General features: G+C 50.6%; 1 protein-coding gene across 5 annotated transcripts in view; it reads left to right on the top strand.

The window, feature by feature from the left end:
• The window catches only part of LOC140411094 (TOG array regulator of axonemal microtubules protein 2-like), a 205094-nt gene that overhangs the window by 57769 nt on the left and 124420 nt on the right, over positions 1 to 22905 (top strand). For 2 of the 5 annotated variants that reach the window (XM_072500123.1, XM_072500120.1), the window contains exon 2: positions 15569 to 15711. In XM_072500123.1, the coding sequence (XP_072356224.1) occupies positions 15637 to 15711 (75 nt within the window). In that variant the 5' untranslated portion in view covers positions 15569 to 15636. Of the gene's footprint in view, positions 1 to 15444; positions 15712 to 20388; positions 20559 to 22905 lie in introns of those variants that run through there. The other 3 variants (XM_072500122.1, XM_072500121.1, XM_072500124.1) reach the window with 3 other exon arrangements.

The following is a 22905-nucleotide window of genomic DNA, read 5'->3' as shown; positions in this document are numbered from 1 at the left end:
AGGGACACCTGACCGACAGGACGAGGAGGGGGAGGTGGACGTCGCGGCCCCACGGCAATGGAGGCACCCGAGGGCGCCCCGTGTGTACCGGCCCCGGCAGTCATACCAGGACCTCACGGACCGGGAATGCAGGAGGAGACTCCGGATGAGCCGGGAAACCGTGGCACACATCTGCCACCTGCTGGCGCACCTGTCACCGAGTGGCACTGGCGGGGTCACCCTCTCCCCGTGTCCGTCAAGGTTACGCTGGCCCTGAACTTTTATGCCACGGGGTCATTCCAGACGCCAGGTGGGGACCTGTCCGGCATATCGCAGACATCGGTGCATCGGTGCATCGGTGTATCCGGGCAGCGACAGACACCCTATATGCCATGGTGCACCGCTACATCCGCTTCCCTGTGGACCAGGCCAGCCAAGATGCCCGGGCAGCGGGCTTCTCTGCCGTGGCCGGGTTCCCCACGGTCCAGGGCGCGATTGATGGGATGCACGTCGCCGTGCGGCCACCTGCAGATAACAGGGCCGTGTTCACCAATAGGAAGGGGGCCTATTCGATGAACATACAGGTGGTCTGCGACCACCGCATGATGATCCTGCACGTCTGTGCCCGTTTCCCGGGCAGTGTACACGACTCATACTTGTTGTCACGGTCATACATCCCCGGCATGTACGAGGGACGCCATCCCCGGCTGAGGGGCTGGTTGCTGGGCGACAGGGGCTACCCATTGTGATCGTGGCTGATGACGCCTATACGGAGGCCACGCAATGAGGCGGAGAACCACTACAATGATGCCCATGTAGCGACAAGGGGAGTGATAGAGAGGTGCTTTGGCGTGCTGAAGATGCGTTTCAGGTGCCTGGACCTCTCTGGGGGCGCCCTCCAGTATCGGTCAGATAGGGTCGGCCGCATCATTGTAGTGTGCTGCGTCCTGCACAATATAGCCCAGCAGAGGGGCGATGTGCCGCAGGCAGAGGAGGGCGGAGTGGAGGAGCAGCAGGAAGAGGCGCAGTCCTCCCCAGATGAGGGGGATGGGGGCAATGGTCAGGGCAGATGGGCTAGACATGGGCGGGTGGCTGTCCACCGTTACCGGCTGGGCCAGCGGGCACGGGACAGACTGATAGCCGCCCGCTTCACTGACTAGATGGGCGTGGAAATCGGGTAGTATGGCCACAGATTGCACACCATGGCAACACCCGACCACCCAGCACCCTCACCCCCCTCGCCAACCCCACCCACCCCACCCGCATGCACACCACCCCCCCCATTGCCGATCCAACTGCGGCACAACGGGCCGGGCTCACACAGTTGCGGGTGGACGCGTGTCTATTGCAGGCCATGGAGGATGATGACAACCCGCCCTGCGGTGAGCTCCTGGCTCCACATCGTTGGACTATGTCTGACCCATGGCCACAGTACCACCATCCACCCGGACCATCCCTGCATACGGCTGTGACACTGCAGAGCACGGTCCCGTCCTCTGCCCAGTGGGGATGTTGATGGCGGCCCAGGGGGAAGGGGGCAGACTCACCTGGGGCTGAGGTAAGACCACCCCTCACACACACACTGGCGCTCAACGTACATGACACCCCCGCACGCTTTGGACAGAGCACAAAGGCAGCTTCTGTAGGTGTAACATTGACATTAATAATGAAAGGAGTTCATGTACGTGCCCTAGCCCCTAAAACTCATCTGTGCCCTGCACCCGTGCCAACTCACTCAGTGTCTAATTGTTTGGCCTTACGGGCCCTTTGACTACGCCTACGTGGTTCCCCAGACGATACAGCAGAACTGGAGGTGGACTCCTGCGATTCCTGCCCTCTGACTTATGATCCCTTTGACGGCCGTTTCCTGGGGCGTCCTGGCCTAGATGGGCCAGGCTGCGGCCCGGGCGACTGAGATGGCGAGATGCCAGCCTGTCCTGCCCGTTGCCCACCCGATGCACCTGGGACGGAAGGGGGGGAGTCCGAGGTGTCGCGGTGTTCCGGGACCTTCCCTACAATGGGACCCGGAACGGGCCCCAGCACCTCCTCCTCCCTGGGGGTGCCCGATGGCCCCCAGGCCTCTACATGGGTGGGGGATGCGAACGGACTGGCCATCCGACGCCCCCCCCGACATCTGGCGCTGCCAGACCTGGAGGCCCGTGCTGGTATCGACAGGGGTTTGCAGGTTTGCAGCCATGGAGCCCAGGGGGTTGGCAAGCCCTGTCTGTGACTGTGCGACACCGGCTCGCACATGGCCACTGGCGCCGATGCCCTCAGCGATGGCCTGCTGAGACTGGGCCATGGCCTGCAGAGATTGGGCTATGGACTGCAGAGACTGGGCCATGGCCTGCTGAGACTGGGCTATGGCGTTGAGTGCCTCTGCCATCTGCCGCTGGCTCTGGCTCATGGCCTCCTGTGAGAGGGCAGCCATGTCCTGGGCCACAGACGCTGTCTGCACGGAAAGCCCCAGGCCTCGCAAACCTCTCCCCATGTCTGACACCGTCGCAACCATTGCCTCCACCGCGGACGCCACCCGTGCGGTGACACCTCATCACTAAAGTGCCCAACCGAGGTGAGTGTTTCCTCATGTTCGGTCAGTGGCCTCTCATCAGCTGGGCCTCCTCCAGTCCTCACATGCTCCCTGGTTTGTGTGCGCGCTTCTCCTGTGGGGGGTGGTGGCAGGGGTAAAAGGCAACAGGTATATGTTAGACAGGTATATGAATGCACGCCATCGGTTGCGCGTGCATTGCAGAGGTTAAGGTTCGGGCTGGATTCACTTGGGGATATGGGGGAGGGCGGATATGGGGGAGGGGGGATATGGGGGAGGGCGGATATGGGGGAGGGGGGATATGGGGGAGGGGGGATATGGGGGATATGGGGAGGGGGATATGGGGGAGGAGGGATATGGTGGAGGGAGGATATGGGGGATATGGGGAGGGGGATATGGGGGAGGGGGATATGGGGGAGGGGGGATGTGGAGACGGGGATATGGGGAGGGGGGATATGGGGAGGGGGGATATGGGGAGGGGGGATATGGGGGAGGGGATATGGGGGAGGGGATATGGGGGATATGGGGGATATGGGGAGGGGGGATATGGGGGAGGGGATATGGGGGAGGGGATATGGGGGATATGGGGAGGGGGGATATGGGGAGGAGGGATATGGGGGAGGGGGGATCTGGGGAGGGGGGATATGGGGAGGAGGGATATGGGGGAGGGGGGATCTGGGGAGGGGGGATATGGGGAGGGGGGATATGGGGAGGGGGGATATGGGGAGGAGGGATATGGGGGATATGGGGGAGGGGGGATATGGGGAGGAGGGATATGGGGGAGGGGGGATCTGGGGAAGGGGATATGGGGAGGAGGGATATGGGGAGGGGGGATCTGGGGAAGGGGATATGGGGGATATGGGGAGGGGGGATATGGGGAGGAGGGATATGGGGTGGGGGGATATGGGGGAGGGGGGAAATGGGGGATATGGATATCGGGCAGGGGGGGGGGGCTCAACCTGGCTGCCCTGACAAGGTCGTTCACCTTCTTGTGGCACTGGGTGCCTGTCCGTGGTGTCAGGGCCACAGCGCTGATGGCCTCTGCCACCTCCCTCCACAGACGCCGGCTGTGGCGTGGGGCGACTCTGCGGCCGTGTCCGGGATACAGGGCCTCCCTCCTCTGCTCCACTGCGTCCAGGAGCGCCTCAATGTCGCGGGACTGGAACCTTGGGGCTGAGCGGCGGGCGGCCATCCGGTCGGGTCTTCTGGTCGGGTGGGGGGAGCAGCGCATCTTATGCGACGTTACGCCGTGCGGCGTGCATGACGCCGCACGGCGTGAACCACGTGAGCCAGCGCGGATAGCGTCACGTCGCTGCTCGCCCATTCCGGGCCGGAGACTTTGCGACGTTTGGGGCGGCGTGATGCAGGTGGGATTTGCGCCTTTTTTGGCGCCGGTCGGTGGACATCGCGCCGATAACGGAGAATTTCGCCCGTGGTGTTAGGTGAATTGGACATTCTGAATTCTCCCTCTGTGTACCCGAACAGGCGCCGGAATGTGGTGACTAGGGGATTTTCACAGTAACTTCATTGCGGTGTTAATGCAAGCCTACTTGTGACAATAAAGATTATTATTTTTATCATCCAAGACAGAAGTGGATTGCTATTAATGTGTGGAGCCAGCCCCCAGGAAGCTTGCCCCTGTTGCATGTTTGTCTGTTTTCATGCAATGGTACAAGCCATATCCAGGAACATTACTGCACGAGGCAGAGCACGGCAATGCAAAAAGAAAAACCAGCAGCAACAACAATCCACGACACCCCCGGACCAAGGGTGGGGAGGGGCATGAAATTGCAGGGATAACATGGGTGTGTTGTAATTCACCGACTGACCACCGGGAGTCTCACTAGTATATAAATGTATGTAAAGTCAGGTGACCCCTCACACTGGCTGGAGGCCATTAAAGGAGAGAGCTTGCATGGGCATGATTTTGCTGTTGTTCATCTGTTGTTTTATAATAATAATCATCTGGGTCACTGTCTGTGTGGAGTTTGCACATTCTCCCCATGTTTGCGTGGGTTTCGCCCCCACAATCCAAGGTGGATTGGCCACGCCAAACTGCCCCTTAATTGGAAAAAATAAATTGGGCATTCTAAATTAAAATAATAATCATAATCTTTATTATGGTCACAAATGGGCTTACATTAACACTACAATGAAGTTACTGTGAAAATCCCCTAGCCGCCACATTCCGGCGCCTGTTCGGGTACACAGAGGGAGAATTCAGAATGTCCGAATCACCTAACAACACGTCTTTCAGGACTTGTGGCAGGAAACCGGAGCACCCAGAGGAAACCCACGCAGACATGGGGAGAACGTGCAGACTCCACACAGACAATGACCTAAGCCGGGAATTGAACCTGGGACCCTGGCATTGTGAAACAACGGTGCTAACCACTGTGCTACAATGCAGTATAGTTTATAACTTTAACTACAAGTGTTCTTGAGAACATTACATGGTACCAGAGTATGAAGGCACTAAACACTGAGAAAAAGAAAAACTATCAGCCTGCCACAGAGATTTGGAGAGTTTCTAGACTGCAGAATTAACACCATGGAGTCGTTGAAGCCACCAAAGAGTCTCGGCTTTCATGGTACTGTGGACAGCAACTGGCAAGGGTTAAAACAACAATTTCATCTATCTTTGGACTCTGGGCATAGAACATTAGACCATAAGACACAGGAGCAGAATTAGGCCACTCAGCCCATCGAGTCTGCTCCGCCATTCAATCATGGCTGATATGTTTCTCATTGGATTGGATTGGATTGGATTTGTTTATTGTCACGTGTACCGAGGTACAGTGAAAAGTATTTTTCTGCGAGCAGCTCAACAGATCATTAAGCACATGAGAAGAAAAGGGAATAAAAGAAAATACATAATAGGGCAACACAAGGTATACAATGTAACTACATAAGCACTGGCATCAGATGAAGCATACAGGGTGTAGTGTTGATCAGGTCAGTCCATAAGAGGGTCATTTAGGAGTCTGGTGACAGTGGGGAAGAAGCTGTTTTTGAGTCTGTTCGTGCCTGTTCTCAAACTTCTGTATCTCCTGCCCGATGGAAGAAGTTGGAAGAGTGAGTAAGCCGGGTGGGAGGGATCTTTGATTATGCTGCCCGCTTTCCCCAGGCAGCGGGAGGTGTAGATGGAGTCAATGGATGAGAGGCAGGTTCGTGTGATGGACTGGGCGGTGTTCACGACTCTCTGAAGTTTCTTGCGGTCCTGGGCCGAGGAGTTGCCATACCAGGCTGTGATGCAGCCCGATAGGATGCTTTCTATGGTGCATCTGTAAAGGTTGGTAAGGGTTAATGTGGACATGCCGAATTTCCTTAGTTTCCATAAGACCATAAGACATAGGAGTGGAAGTAAGGCCATTCGGCCCATCGAGTCCACTCCACCATTCAATCATGGCTGATTTCAACTCCATTTACCCGCTCTCTCTCCATAGCCCTTAATTCCTCGAGAAATCAAGAATTTATCAACTTCTGTCTTAAAGACACTCAAAGTCCCGGCCTCCACCGCCCTCTGTGGCAATGAATTCCACAGACCCACCACTCTCTGGCTGAAGAAATTTCTCCTCATCTCTGTTCTAAAGTGACTCCCTTTTATTCTAAGGCCGTGCCCCCGGGTCCTAGTCTCCCCAGCTAATGGAAACAACTTCCCTACATCCACCCTATCTAAGCCATTCATTATCTTGTAAGTTTCTATTAGATCTCCCCTCAACCTCCTAAACTCCAATGAATATAATCCCAGGATCCTCAGACGTTCATCATATGTTAGGCCTACCATTCCTGGGATCTTCCGTGTGAATCTCCGCTGGACCCGCTCCAGTGCCAGTATGTCCTTCCTGAGGTGTGGGGCCCAAAATTGCTCACAGTATTCTAAATGGGGCCTAACTAATGCTTTATAAAGCTTCAGAAGTACATCCCTGCTTTTATATTCCAAGCCTCTTGAGATGAATGACAACATTGCATTTGCTTTCTTAATTACGGACTCAACCTGCAAGTTTACCTTTAGAGAATCCTGGACTAGGACTCCCAAGTCCCTTTGCACTTCAGCATTCTGAATTTTGTCACCGTTTAGAAAATAGTCCACGCCTCTATTCTTTTTTCCAAAGTGCAAGACCTCGCACTTGCCCACGTTGAATTTCATCAGCCATTTCTTGGACCACTCTCCTAAACTGTCTAAATCTTTCTGCAGCCTCCCCACCTCCCCAATACTACCTGCCCCTCCACCTATCTTTGTATCATCGGCAAACTTAGCCAGAATGCCCTCAGTCCCATCATCTAGATCGTTAATATATAAAGAGAACAGCTGTGGCCCCAACACTGAACCCTGCGGGACACCACTCGTCACCGGTTGCCATTCCGAAAAAGAACCTTTTATCCCAACTCTCTGCCTTCTGTCTGACAGCCAATCGTCAATCCATGTTAGTACCTTGCCTCGAATACCATGGGCCCTTATTTTACTCAGCAGTCTCCTGAGGAAGTATAGGCGCTGTTGTGCTTTCTTGGTGGTAGAGTCGACGTGGGTGGACCAGGACAGATTTTTGGAGATTTGAAACTGCTAACCATGTCAGTTGATGCTGACAGGGGTGTGTACAGTACTTTGCTTCCTGAAGTCAATTACCAGCTCTTTAGTTTTGCTGGCATTGAGGGAGAGATTGTTGTCGCTACACCACTCCACTAGGTTCTCTATCTCCCTCCTGTATTCGGACTCATCGTTATTCGAGATCCGTCCCACTATGGTCGTATCGTCAGCAAACTTGTAGATGGAGTTGGAACCAAGTTTTGCCACGCAGTCGTCTGTGTACAGGGAGTAAAGTAGGGGGCTAAGTACGCAGCCTTGCGTACTCATCCCCATACTCCTGCCTTCTCCCCATAACTCCTGATCCCCTTATTAATCAAGAACCTATCTATCTCTGTCTTAAAGTCACTCAGTGACTAGGGGCGTTTCACAGTAAGTTCATTGAAGCCTACTTGTGACAATAAGCGATTATTATTATTACTCAGTGATTTGGCCTCCAGAGATTCACCATTCTCTGGCTGAAGAAATTCCTCCCCATCTCAGTTTCGAAGGATCGTCCCTTCAGTCTGAAGCTGTGCCCTTAAGGATGTTGACAGGTTGGTGGAATGGGCGGACAAATAGCAGGTGAAAATAATGCAGAGAAATGGGAAATGATTCATTTTGGTCGAAAAAACATGGAGAGACAATTGTTATGGGCGAGGCGTTTTCAGAACTCCAAAATGTATCATGGAGTTCAACCAACCTCTCCCTTTAATGGATTTGTTGCTTTTCCTGGCACATGGCTTTTTCCCTCGGCGAATTATGGACACGTGGGTTTTTAAACACAAAACACTGTTTATTCCATGAACTCAACTTAACATCTCAAATAAACATTGGATCTCTTAACACCCCTTACTTCAAAGACAACTCAGAAAATATTGCAACAGTAAATAATTCCTTAAAATGTTCCTTCAAACTTCCAAGAGACTTAACACCTTTAAACAAAATCACATCAGGTTAAAGGCTTTACTTTAAATCACCCAAATGATCCAGAGATAGTCTTTCATGGCAGAGATCCAGCTCACTGCAAAACACAGACACAAGCCCAGCTCTTTTTAAACTGAAACTAAAAACCTGCAAAATAGCTGAACTGAGCTGAGCCCCACCTACTCTATGACATCACTGTTTTCTTAAAGGTACATTGCTTAAACATCCAGTTCTTAAATGCACTCTCACATGACACAATATTAAATAAAAGGAACAGTTCAAAAAGGGTACGCAGGAGCAGCGGGACCTGGGTGTACATTTGCGGAACTCATTGAAAGCGATAGTGCAGGTTGAGAGAGAGGTTAATAAAGCACACAGCATTCTAGACTTTATTAATAGGGGCATGGAGGCTACATTAAACATTTGTAGAATACTGATTCAATCCCAACTGAAGTGTTGCATCCAGTTCTGGGTGCCACACTTTAAGAAGGATGTGGAGGCATTAGAGTTCAGAGAAGATTTACGAGAATGTTTCCAGGGATGAGGAACTTTAGTTACGGAGATAGATTGGAGAAGTTGGCACTGTTTTCCTTGGAGAAGAGATGGTTCAGAGAAGATTTGATGGAGGTGTTCAAAATCGTGAGGGGCATGGACAGAGTGGATCAGGAGAAACTGATTTCATGAAAGCTCTTGCGCTACTTTCCCTTGATGCAGGGAGGATGTTTTCCAGGGTTTGGGAAACGAGAACCAGCAGTCACAGTCTCAGGATACGGGGTGGACCATTTAGGATGGGATGAGGAAACAATTCTTCACTAAAGGGGTGGTGAACCTGTGGAATTTTCCACCACAGAAATCTGTGGAGGCCAAGTCACTGAATATATTCAAGAAAGAGATAGATTTTTTTCAGATTTTAATGGCATCAAGGGGTATGGCGACAAAGTGGGAATATGGCGTTGAAATAGAGGATCAGCCATGTGGTGATATACATCACTGTAAATACACAAGGGGTTAATGCAAATACACTAAGACTAAGTAAACACTAGAGGGAGCACCAGAGATGTCATGACATGCAGACATACAACTAATGAACACATAGAATAGGACACGACCAATGGGCAGTCAAGTCACCCAGAGGTGACACTACCACAAGAGGGCTACCCATATAAAAGGACAGGGCACACGTGCTCTTTCTTGTTTCACAGGCGACACTCAGAGAGAAGCACAGGGGCAGATCAGAAGCATCACACCCACCGCATGGCTGAGAGCAGACTGGTTAGTTAGATTGAGTTACTATAACAAAATTAGCAGGAGAGTCGAACTCAAATAGGAGAATTGTTAACTGTTCAATAAATGTGTTAAACCTATCTCCAAGTCTGAACCTTCCTTTGTCAGAGCATACATCAAGGAAGCAGCTTATGCTACATGTAGAAGCATAACACAACATGGTAGCAGGAGTGCGGGTTAATGTAAATACACTATTTGCATTAGCGTAGGGAGGGAGCACCAGAGATGTCATGACATGCAGACATACAGCTAATGAACACATAGAATAAGACACGACCAATGGGCAGTCAAGACACCCAGAGGTGACACTACCACAAGGGGGCAACCCATATAAAAGGAATGGGCACACATGCTCTTTCTCTTTCCACAGCCGACACTCAGAGAGAAGCACGGGGGCAGATCAGAAGCATCACACCCACCGCATGGCTTAGAGCAGACTGGTTAGTTAGACTGAGTTAGTATAGCAAGATTAGCAGGAGAGTCAAACTCAAATAGGAGAATTGTTAACTGTTCAATAAATGTGTTAAACCTATCTCCAAGTCTGAACCTTCCTTTGTCAGAGCATACAGGAAGGAAGCAGCTTATGCTACATGAAGAAGCATAACACAACAAGCCATAATCATATTGAATGGCAGGACTGGCTAGAAGGGCTGAATGGCCTACTCTTGCTCCTAGTTTCTATTGTAGCCACTTAAAATGGCCAACTCCCGATTTAAAATGGCGAACGGCAAAGGCTGATGGGAAAGTCAGCCAACAGGACAAAAACGAGCAGCTGCAGGTTGACTGTGTATTTACCTCTGGAAAGGCCAGACAAGATCGATACCAGCAACCATCGGCATAACACAACACCAGCCATCTGCATACTAATGAGCAATCCTCGGGAACAATAAGCAACATTTAGACACACAAAGCAAAACCAGACTCTTCGGCGCCAGCAGAAGCCGACACAAAAGGAGGTGAACGACCACCGCAAGACCGCCCATCGATCAGGGAACCGCTCCAGCATTGGAGAAAATCGAACCAAGTGATTGGGACAAAGTCCAATCACTTGGGACCAGGTACAGGGTCCGCCCCGAAAGGCGGAAGCCCCTGGGAACTATAAGAATTGAGCCCCAAGTTCAAGGCGCTCTCTTCAGCTCTCTTCCACATCTCTTCAACCTCTTCCAGCTCTCTTCCACCGCTTGCAGCTCTCTTCACTCGTTCTTCACTCTTCAGCAGCCGCTCAAAATTGTAAGTCTTACTTCAACGCTCGCTACGAGATAGGCGCTCCGAGCTATCAATCTGTACCAACTTCGAATCCCGCAGGCTCAGAACCCGAACAAAAGGCCATTCGTTTCCCGGACCTGGTGGGCCAGTTCCAAGTTAAGTATTGGCCTGTTAGTTGTAGAAGTAGCTTAGACGTAGAATTGATGCATGAGTAGTGATTACTGTGTATAATAAATGTGCTTTGATCTAAATCTTACTAAGCGGTGTATTGGATTATTGATCATTACTCGGACTTGAACCACGTGGCGGTAGCATAAAGGTACCTGGCGACTCGAGAGCAAAGGTGATAAAACAGAGCAATTAAACTAAGGCAAAGTTAGCAACACTATGAATACAATCTATTGGGGAAGACAATGAGATAAGACTGCATCCAGTGCTCAAATTAGTCAAGGCTAACCTGAGTCTCCTCCACAATCAGAGGGCTGGATTCTCCGTTTCTGAGACTAAATGTTTACACCAACGGAGAATCCAAGAACGTACACAACAGAAAAATTGGTGCCTTGCCTAGACCGATTCTGCTACCATTGAGGGGCTAGCACCGGTGCCACGTGGAACACAATCGATTCCAGTAAAAACGGTGCAGGATTCACCGGGTCTGTGATTGACACTCGGGAGGCTGACAAGCTGCAGCCGCATATACACATTACACTCCCCACACACACCATCCCAGCCAAATATAATGGCACGGGTTGTGCTGGAGTGCGTCCATCCAGCTGATGGGTCGTCTGATGCCAGAGGGGATGCCCTGGGGGGACGCCTATATGACCCATGGCACCAGGTTCAAAGTGGGCTGTTAGTGGTGTGCGCAGCTGCATGGCTGCCTTGCTGGCTGTGGCAATCGTGTTCTGTGCCCGTTCACTCCGACCCCACAGCCCACCTCCTGGCCACCCCTCACTACTCCCCCCCCAGCCCTGGCAGAAGCTCCCCCCCCAGCTAGCAGCACAACTGTCAGCAAACAATGGCAATGTTGGACACCTTCCGTTACCCCCCTCTCTCTCCCTCAGTAGCCACCATGCCAGTTTCACGATTTTTAAAAGCACAAGTGACCACGCCGTGGGGAACTCGGGCCATTGGAGGCGAAGAATCGCGGAGGCCCCGGAGAATACCGGGTCGGGCCCACTAATGATATGCAAACGATGTTTACTGTATGTACTGAGTGAAACACATTGACGCCCTTTTCGAGCTGATGGAGAATCGCGATTTGCCGACAAATCGTCGCCCACCGTGAATTTGGGGTCGGAAGCTATTCTTCGCCCAATCGCATTTCCCGATTTCGGCATGGGTTAACGGAGAATCCCGCCCAGAATCTATGGCAGCAGGGGTGGGAGAGAGGGAATCACTGTCATTCTGGCCATTCTCGCTCGCGATCACGCAGGAGTTGTCCAGCTGCATTGAACAAATTGGTGACGGGAGAACAAGGAGAAGAAACAGAAAATGAAAGAACAGGGAGGGAGTCTCCACGGATAATGAGGACGGAGCATGCCCGGTCAGTCAGCCTTGTAAGGCCAGACCCCTCTGTCGCCTGCAGCACCAGCCACTCCCAGGGAACTGGAACTTGCTTTCTGGTGATGTTGCATTATCTGGAGTGAGGTGAATGAACATTGTCAGTGTGTCTGGGGAGGGAGCTTAAACGGCAACAAGTGAATGGTTCCGTGCCCGCTCCTGCTCACCTCCCATTCCCTCTCTCCCTCCCTCCCTCCATCCATCTTTCCCTTCTTCAACTCTCCAGCAATGAAACCATGTGAGCTGTAACATGGACACCGTTTTTCTTTTCTATACAGGACAAGTAGATGAAATAAATAAAACAAAACCTGAAAGGATTTTTTGCCAATCTGCGTTACACCGATTAAATGTTTTCACACAAATATGGCACAATGTGCAGAACATGTTAATGAGGCAGGCACCCATTATCATCTGCACATTCTTATAAATGGCTAATGGAATACTTCCCTGTGCAATTAACAATATTGCATGATGCTGTGGGAATAAAATGTGCACTCGCTGGTTTGTTGATAATAATCATGGTGGGATCACCTTTAGATCGCACACAAACTAACACTGCATTATCGTTGCTGCTTAGTATTAATGACCCATGCTGCATATATATATCAGAAGATATTTAGTGGTTAGCACTACTGCCTCAGAGCGCCAGGGACCCGGGCTCAATTCCAGCCTTGGGTTACTGCCTGTGTGGAGTTTGCACTTCCTCCCCGTGTCTGCGTGGGTTTCCTCCGGAAGCTCAGCTTTCCTCCACAGTCCAAAGGTTAGGATGATTGGTCATGTTAAATTGCCCCTTAGTGTCCAAAGATGTGGGGCTACAGCGATAGGGCGGGGGAGTGGGCCGAGGTAGGTTGCACTTTTAGAGGGTTGGTGTAGACTCGATGGGCTGAATGGCTCCTTCTCACTGTAGGGATTAAATAGATTCTATGGATTTCTAACCAGAAGTCAACATTATCGTTTTATTGAGACCTTTCAGTGATTGGTGAACCTTGTAAGGAGAAAAAGATAACATGGATGATTGTGGGTATGAGAAGTATGGAAACAAGCAAAGCAGCAGAGCCTCAGATTTCTTAACCCTGGCCGTGAATGAATTGCTCCTTCAGTACAGACATAATGAGCTGAATTCCCTCCTGGCCATTCTGACGTTCCTTTCCTTTATTCGCAACAGATGATCAATTTTAAATGTAATCTGGCTTTTCAATAAAATACTCACTCACCCCCTCACTCACCTCCTCACCCTTCCACTCACCTACGGTCCCACTCACCCACGCTCACTCACAGCTACAAGACTCCTCAACGGCTCTCCTTTGGACTGATCTGTTCTCCGTAAGAACACTATTTGTGATGCCCTATGCTGCTCTTGCTCATGTATTTGCTTTGTTTGGCCCCTTGTTCTGCACTGTAACCAATCACTGTTTGTCGATGTATCATTTGTCAATGTTCTTGTGGTAAACGTTTTGCAGTAACCATTCGCCATGTATGTCACTGTATCACGCTATTGCCCATGCGGGCTCCACCTATGGACCATTGTAAGGTATTATCTGTAATGTATCATGTTGGTGCCTTGTGGGCTCCGCCCCTGGCTCCACCCCTTGAGGGGAGGTATAAAGAACAGTAGCCCTGTAGGCGGCCCTCACGAGCAGACCAGTCGCAGGCAGGCACTGTTCTTGTTGATTAAAGCCACAGTTTACTTCCACTCCTGGTTTTGTGTGAATTGATGGTCGCATCAGTTCTCTGTTGATTATTCTTTTGTCTACTATGTACGTACTGTGTACGTTCCCTCGGCCGCAGAAAAATACTTTTCTCTCTACTTCGGTACATGTGACAATAAATCAAATCAAATCACTCACTCCCCTCCCAGTCACCCACGCTCACTTGCACTCGCTCGTTCACTCGCTCACTCACCCATGCTCTCACTCACTCATTCACTCACTCAACCCCTCACCCTCCCAATCACTCACTTATCTTCCCCCACCCTCCCACGCATTCTCTCATCCATTCACTCACACTCACACGCTCTCACTCGAACTCACTCACATACTCACCCACTCACCCTGCCACTGACACATACCCTCCCACTCACCCTCTCACCCACGCTCGCGAACTCATTTGCACTCACCCACACGCACCCAATCGCTCATTCACTCTCAACTCACTTACTCTCCACTCACACTCTCTCTATCTTTATCTCTTTGTCTTTTTGTCTCTGTCTCTCACTCACTATACACACATCAGTTCCATTTATATGTCTGAGTCTGGATTGATCCCTCAATCCTAGCGGACAATGTTTCATCTGTGAAATACTTGGAATACTCTGGTCAATGATTGTGCGCACACAGAGCAATGGAAAATTGCTGGTGACAACAGAATGAAGGCTCTCCTATTAGTAGTCATGTATACACACTGGCCGGGATTCTCCCCTACCCGGCGGGGCAGAGGGTCCCGGTGGGATGGAGGCGGGAACCACTCCGGCGTCGGGCCACCCCAAAGATGCGGTTTCTCCGCACATTTAGGGGCCAAGCCCTCACCTTGAGGGGCTAGGCCCGCGCCGGAGTGATTGGCACGCTGACGGCCGGCGGGAAAGGCCTTTGGCACCACACCAGCCGGGGCCGAAAGGACTTCGCCGGTCAGCGGAAGTCTGCGCATGCGCGGGAGCGTCAGCGACTGCTGACGTCATCCCCGCGCATGCGCAGGGGTGGGGTGTCTCTTCCGCGTCGGCCATGGTGAAGGCTGTGGCTGAGGCGGAGGGAAAAGAGTGCCAGGCCACCGTGGGGGCCCCCCCCCAGGGCCAGATCGCCCCGCACCCCCACCCAGGACCCCAGAGCCCGCCTGTGCCGCCTGGTCCCTCCGGTAAGAGAGGTGGTTTGATTCTCGCCAGTAGCGGGATCTCGGCCCGTCACGGGCCGGAGAATCGCCGGGGGGGGGGGGCTCGCCGACTGGCGCGGCGCGATTCACGCCCCCCGCCGAATATCCGGTGCCGGAGAATTCGGCAACCGGCGGGGACGGGATTCACATCAGCCCCCGGCGATTCTCCGACCCGGCGGGGAGTCGGAGAATCCCGCCCACTGTTTTTGTTTACAAATTTAGAGCACCCAATTATTTTTTCCAATGAAGGGGCAATTTAGCATGGCCAATCCATCTACAGCCTACCCTGCACATCTTTGGGTTGTGGGGGTGAAACCCACGCAGACACGGGAAGAGCGTGCAAACTCCACACAGACAGTGACCCAGGGCCGGGATTCGAACCCAGGTCCTCAGCGCCGTAGGCAGCAATGCTAACCACTGTGCCACCGTGCTGCCCATGTATACACACTGTTAACGACCGTTGTTTAATAATTATATGATCCGTTGTCCCCTCATACCTAATCCTTGCTGCGTCCTGAGAGCCTACTTTGATTCATGGTTGCTATGCAACGCTGTTTGTTCTGTACCTGTTCCTGTTTACTTTTCCTTTACTAATCATCTGGCAGCATTTTGCAAAAGGTTCTTTTCATCCACAGACCAGTGGCATGTGGCGAGAGATCGTGTTCAGTGTGTGGAGCTGCTGAATTCTCCCTCCTGAAGTGAGATGAAGGAGGTACGTGAGGGGAGTGAAGTTTGCAAACAGCAAGAACAAATGATTGTGGAGCAGGGAGTCACAGAGGTCAGTGTGAATGATGTGTTTAAGGTAACTAATTGAGTGTGGGAATAATTGGTTCCAACGGCCAGTGAGTTACAGCACACAAGCTGTGAAACTTTACTGCTCGCTTGTCTGAGGTCTTTGACAATTTCAACAAGCGATCCTTTTTTTTCTCTTTCGAACAAAACGTTAAACCGAGATTCCGTCTGTTCTCTCAGCTGAATGTAGAACATTCCACAGCTCTCTTCTGAGTGTTCTCCCTGGTGTCCCAGAGGACACTTATTCCTCACCCCACTTCACATGCGGCTCATTTGGTTTGCATTAATAAATTGGCTACCATGTTACCATTACAGGAGTGATGGCTCTTCAGGGCGCAGTGGTTAGCACTGTTGCTTCACAGCTCCAGGGTCCCAGGTTCAATTCCCTGCTGGGTCACTGTCTGTGCGGAGTCTGCACGTTCTCCCCGTGTCTGCGTGGGTTTCCTCCGGGTGCTCTGGTTTCCTCCCACAAGTCCAGAAAGACGTGCTGTTAGGTAATTTGGACATTGTGAATTCTCCCTCTGTGTACCCGAACAGGCGCCGGAGTGTAGTGACTAGGGGCTTTTCACAGTAACTTCATTGCAGTGTTAATGTAAGCCTACTTGGGACAACAATAATGATTTTTAAAAAATATTTAATTGACTAAAAAGCACTTTTGGACCTCCTGAGACCTTTTCTCCCCTTCTCGTTCTTGGAACTTGGGTATCTCTGGCTAGCTCAGTGTTTGTTGCCCATCCATAATTGCCCTTGTGAAGGTGGTTTTGGGTCACCTTCTTGAATCGCTGCAGTCTAGGTGGTGTAGGAACATCACAGTGCAGTTAGGGAACTACCTAAAAAAGAACAGTACAATATTTCAAATGTATTTCATTGGCTTTAAAGCACTTTAAGTTGTCCAGTATAGAATCATGGCATTTACAGGGCAGAAGGAGGCCATTCGGCCCATCGAGTCTGCACCGGCTCTTGGAAAGAGCACCCTACCTATGCCCACACCTCCACCCCATTGCCATAACCCAGTAACCCGACCTCACCTTTTTGGACACTAAGGGCAATTTATCATTGGCCAATCCACCTAACCTGCACGCCTTTGGACTGTGGGAGGAAACCGGAGCACCCGGAGGAAACCCACGCAGACACGGGGAGAACGTGCAGACTCCGCACAGCCAGTGATCCAAGCCGGGAATCGAACCTGGGACCCTGGAGCTGTGAAGCAACTGTGCTAACCACTGTGCTACTGCACTGCCACAGATCAGTAGCTGTGGAGGCGCAATATAAATGCAAGACTTTATTTTTATTACTGCTGCAACGCGGTCAGGGCCCCTTGCGATATCCATTGCTTTCAGCTATTTATTGATATCAGATGTTGTGTCTCACGTTGAAGATAGTGATGCTGGGGACCTCGCATGGAAGCTGAGATGGATCATCAATCTGACACTTCTGGTTGATGCTGGTTGCGAATGCTTCAGCCTTGCCTATTGCTCTGATGTGCTGGGCTCCCCCATCATTGAGGGTGGGGATGTTTGTGGAGACATCCCTTCCTCCACTCAGTTGTTTAATTGTCCACCACCATTCACGGCCGGCTGTGCCGGGGTCGTTCCTTGTGGGATCGCCTGGTTCTGCCTATTGCGTGCTGCTGTTTCAATTGTTTAAATGTGTGGGTGAAAGTTCTCTGCTTTGTTCATCTCAGCATAGCCCTAGTTAGAGTCCAGGCTGACAGATTACTTCACAGGATTGGGAGGAATGCGTCGTTGTCGGAGGTACCTTCTTTCAGATCAGACTTGTAACCAAAGTCCTAATTGATGACCCAGTGAGCTTGGTGAACAGATCTCCACAAAAAAGTGCAATCCAAATCCAATTAATTGGTTACTTGTCTCACGACAGTGTGTAGGAGGTTGATGCTGCAGAACCACTAGTGTGTAACAGCCAGTCCACTTCGAAACATTGAATGTGACAAGACAGCAACAAGATTCTGTAGTCCACCCGTAAAAGCCAGACCCTCAATGCTCCACTCCCCATTCATCTATTCACTTTCCCCTTGAAATAGTTTACACTGTCTCCCCCCCCCACCTCACACACACACCCCACAACCCCCCCCTTCCACCAACTTCCAATTGTTTATCACCCTCGCACCAGGTAGGTCAATACAAACAGTCTGGATAGTTTCTCTGTCCCCACCAGTCATGGCCTCCATCTGACCCTCTTGTTTCCAGAGTGAGCGGCATTTCGAACACATCATTCAGATACTTTGGTGGTAATTCATTGTGTGCAGTGTCTTGAGATGTTCACCCTGGGCACTGTCAGAGAAAACATACTGCCATTTGTTTCAGGTGACAGTGCCCTCAGCTGCCAATGCTTTAAGCTCAGGCACGACCTATGTCAACCCCTCTACTTCTCTCCTCTCTTCTTTAAACATTTTTTTTAGAGTACCCAATTCACTTTTTTCCCAATTAAGGGGCAATTTACCATGGCCAATCCACCTACCCTGCATATCTTTGGGTTGTGGGGGGGGTGTGACCCACGCAGACACGGGGAGAATGTGCAAACTCCGTACGGACAGTGACCCGCGGCCAGGATCAAACCCGGGTCCTCAAGCGCCATGAGGCAGCAGTGCGAATGCCTGCGCCCCCGTGCCACCCCTATTTCTCTCCTCCCTTGTGCTTTGCGATGTTCCTTCAATATGTCTTTGAACACTTTTCCTAATAATCCCCTTTGTGTGGCTTGGTGTTAGATTTTGTTGGATAACGCTATTGTGATGTCCCTTGGGACATTTTTACTACATTCAAGGTGTCTAAATGGTTGTTGTTCTTTTTCTGAGATTCATTTCCGGGATGTGGGTGTCGCTGGTTAGGCCAGCATTTATTGCTTATCCCTAATTGCCCTTGAGAAGGTGGTGGTGAGCTGCCTTCCTGAACCGCTGCAGTCCCTGAGGTGTAGGTCCGTCCACAGTGTTGTTAGGGAGGGAGTTTCCGGATTTCGACCCAGCGACAGTGAAGGAGCGGCGATGTATTTCCAAGTCAGAGTGGTGAGTGACTTGGAGGGGAACTTGTAGGTGGTGGGTTGCCAGGTATCTGCTGCTCTTGTCCCTTTAGATGAGCAGTTGTAAGTTTGGAACGTGCTGCCTTAGGAGCGTTAGTGAGTTAATGCACTGAATTTGTAAAAATGTTACACACTGCTGCCACTGTGCATCGATGGTGGAGGAATTAATGTTTGTGACTGTGGTGCCAGTCAAATGCTGCCTTGATGTCAAGGGCAGTCACTCTCACCTTACCTCTGGTATTCAGCTCTCTTGTCCATGTCTGGACCAAGTGCAGGAGGCCAGGAGCTGAGTAAACCTGGCAAAATCCAAACTGAGTGTCGGCGAGCAGGTTGTTGCTAAACAAGTGCTGCTTGGTAGCACTGTTGCTGACCCCTTCCATCACTTTACTGATGACCGAGAGTAGTCAGATGGGTGATAATTGGCTGGGTTGGATTTGTCCTGCTTTTTGTATACAGGACACACCTGGACAATTTTCCACATTGCTGGGTAGATGCCAGTGTTGATGCTGTACTGGAACAGTATATGGTGAGATGTGTGGTGTTTGGACCTTCTGGAGCACGATCTTCAGTCCTATTGCCAGCCGATTGTCAGGGTCCATAGTCTTTGCACTATTCAATGGGTGACTGTGGAGTGACTATGGAATCTTGGAGTGCAGTCTAGGGGGAGAATGGGAAAACTGTGGGGACATAGGGGTCCTGCTGGAATTAAACAGTAGAAACTCATTCCAATTGTTTTATTCCATTTTCAGGCCCAGGACCTGGCCAAATGGGCAGGCGGGCTGGGCTGGCTAGTGGGTGGGAAAACCAGGCAGGAGGCCACTGGCCGAGCCCTGGAATTAGCATGGAGGAAATGAGAGATTGGGATTTGAGGATGGTGGATGTTGGGTGGGGAAAGTCTTCTTAATCATGGCAAGTAGGGTGAGAGGGGTCACAATTGGCAGAGTGGATGCTGAAGTTTCCATTGAGGTACTGGGTTGAGGGAGGACTCCTATGCGTCACGACTCTCAAGCGCTGTGAAAAGAACTTGCATTCCAGAGCTAAGAGCTGCTGCCTCCATTTTGGTGACAGGTTTCTCGAGCTGGGGTCTGGTCAGGTAGACCGCAAGACGAATATGGATGAGGAAGATCATTTGTCTTCCCAAGTTCACCCACCTTGTCTCTAAGCAAAGGGGCAATGGCACAGAGCAGCACAGTTTAACCATGTGATGGCCCGTTGCACAGAACAACACTGGAAGCGTGTTTGGTCTGATTTTAGCCGTGTCAGTATTTGATCATCAAAGCGACACTCAAACGCCTCTGAGCCTCAATTTTTCAGTGATGTAGTGAATAGTTGCTCTCTTGTGTGTCGCGGATATATGGAGCAATGAGACAAATTCCTGGACTCTAATCTCTTCAGCAGGAGGTCCACATTCCAATGCATAATCCATTACTGGTTATATTCAAACTATATTATATACCAAAGTAAATGGATACTCGGGGCATGACGCAAGTCTAACATATGACAAGCTCTCTCTGTAAATCTGAACCTAAAGGTTATTTATTCACGGGATGTGAGTGTAGCTGGCAAGGCCAGCATTCATTGCTCATCCCCAAATGCCCGTGAGAACGTGGTGGTGAGCCACCTTCTTCAGCCGCTGCGGTCTGTGTGGTGTAGGTACACCCACAGTGCTGTTAGAGAGGGAGTTCCAGGATTTCGACCAAGCGTCAGTGAGGAAACGGCGATATATTTCCAAGTCAGGATAGTGTGTGATTTGGAGAGGAACTTCCAGATGGTGGTGTTTCTATGCATGTGCTGTTCTTGGTGAGTCGCTGCAGGACATCTTGCAGATGGTGCACACGGCTGCCATTGTGCGTCAATGGTGGTGGATTGGCTGCCAGTGTAGTGGGCTGCTTTGTCCTGTATGGTGTTGAGCTCCTTGAGTGTTGCACTCAGGTAGGCAAGTGGGAAGTACCCCACCGCACTCCTGACTTGTGCTTTGTAGATATTAATATGATTACATCCCAACTTTCCACTTGTTCTCTGTGTCTTTTAACCTCTCCTGACTGGTGTAAGTGAGACGATTGCAATACTGTGCAACAAATCACTGGTGGTCTGAGTTGCTGTGGCAACACACACTTTTATATGCATGTAGTAGCATGCTTACTACGGTATGCTCTACAACTTTCTCTCCAACACGTGGCTGACCAGGGCGGCATGGTGGCATAGTGGTTAGCACTGCTGCCTCACAGCTCCAGGGTCCCAGGTTCAATTCTGGCCTCGGGTGACTGTCTGTGCGGACTCTGCACGTTCTCCCCGTGTGTGCGTGGGTTTCCTCCGGGTGCTCCGGTTTCCTCCCACAGTCCAAAGATGCGCATGTTAGGTGGATTGACCATGATAAATTGCCCCTTAGTGTCCAAAAAGGTTAGGTAGGGTTACTGGGTTACGGGAATAGGGTGGAGGTGTGGGCTTAGGTTGGTGCTCTTTCCAAGGGCCGGTGAAAACTCGACGGGCCGAATGGCCTCCTTCGGCACTGTAAATTCTATGATTATATGGTTCTATGAATCTCTCCTGCCACTGGGGTTGTGTTGGGAGAATTTACAAGTTGCTGCTCAACCTATGTGGCTGCACGATGAATGGACCTTCCTTGATGGGACTTGAACGTGGAGCTTATGGTTCAGAGGCAGGGGTGCTATCTACCCCACCACAAGACAACCTACTGGTGCGATTATATGAATAAATGGGGGTGCAGTCATTTTGAAAGAGTTGTATGTGCAGGGTATCCATTTCAGGCCGTAAGTCCCTTTTTCTATACAAATCAGTGATGACCATAGAACCTGGATTAAAAACGGAAAACACTGAAAATACTCAGCAGGTCTGGCAACACCTGTGAAGAGAGAAACATTTAATGTTGCAAAATGATGGCCGTTTATCAGAACCAGTTGCGTGTTTAAAAAAAAAAAATTCCTTCATGGGATGTGGGTGTTACTGGCTACATTTATTACCCATCCTGAATTGTCTTTAAAAGGTGGTGGTGAGCTGCCTTCTTGAGCCGCTGCAGTCCATGTGGTGTAGGTACACCCACAGTGCTGTTAGGGAGGGAGTTCCAGGATTTTGCTCCAGTGACAGGGAAGGAACGGCGATATATTTCCAAGTCATGATGGTGGGTGACTTGGAGGGGAACCTCCAGGTGGTGGGGTTCCCAGGTATCTGCTGCTCTTGTCCTTCGAGATGGTAGTGGTCGTGGGTTTGGAAGGTGCTGTCTAAGGAACCTTGGTGAGTTACTGCAGTGCATCTTGTAGATGGTACACCCGGCTGCCAGTGTTCGTCAGTGGTGGAGGGTTTGAATGTTTGTGGAAGGGGGAGCAATCAAGCGGGCTGCTTTGTCCTGGATGGTGTCGAGCTTCTTGAGTGTTGTTGGAGCTGCACTCATCCAGGCAAGTGGGGAGTATTCATTACACTCCTGACTTGTACCTTGTAGATGGTTGACAGGCCTTGGGGGAGTCTTAGCTATAATCCATGTAGGAAACTTGCAGTTGTATATATGTCAGGTGATCTCTGATAGCCATCTTAAATCAGTGTCTTTGTTATATAAGACCATAAGATCATAAGATATAGGAACAGAATTAGGCCATTCAGCCCATCAAGTCTGCTCCGCCATTCAATCATGGCTGATATTTTCTCATCCCCATTCTCCTGCCTTCTCCCTATAACCCCGATCCCCTTATTAATCAAGAACCTGTCTATTTCTGTCTTAAAGACACTCAGTGACATGGTCTTCACAGCCTTCTGCGGCAAACAGTTCCACAGATTCACCACCTTCTGGCTGAAGAAATTCCTCCTCATCTCAGTTTTAAAGGATCGTCCCTTCAGTCCGAGGCTGTGCCCTCGGGTTCTAGTCTCTCCGACAAGTGGAAACATCTTCTCCACATCCACTCTATCCAGGCCAATCAGTATTCTGTAAGTTTCAATAATATCCCCCCATAACCTTCTGAACTCCTTCGAGTACAGACACAGAATCCTCAACCACTCTTCATACAACAAGCCTTTCATTCCCTGAATCATTATTGTGAATCTCCTCTGGAACCCCTCCAAGGATGCACATTTTTCGTTGGATAAAAGATAAAACATTTTTCAAAAGTTCCACTGAGTCCAGAAGATGAAATTGAAT

Source organism: Scyliorhinus torazame, chromosome 4, assembly GCF_047496885.1.
Source record: "Scyliorhinus torazame isolate Kashiwa2021f chromosome 4, sScyTor2.1, whole genome shotgun sequence".
Lineage (NCBI taxonomy): Eukaryota > Metazoa > Chordata > Chondrichthyes > Carcharhiniformes > Scyliorhinidae > Scyliorhinus > Scyliorhinus torazame.
The sequence above is the reverse complement of the archived record's forward strand: the minus strand, read 5'-3'. Positions and strand labels throughout refer to the sequence as shown.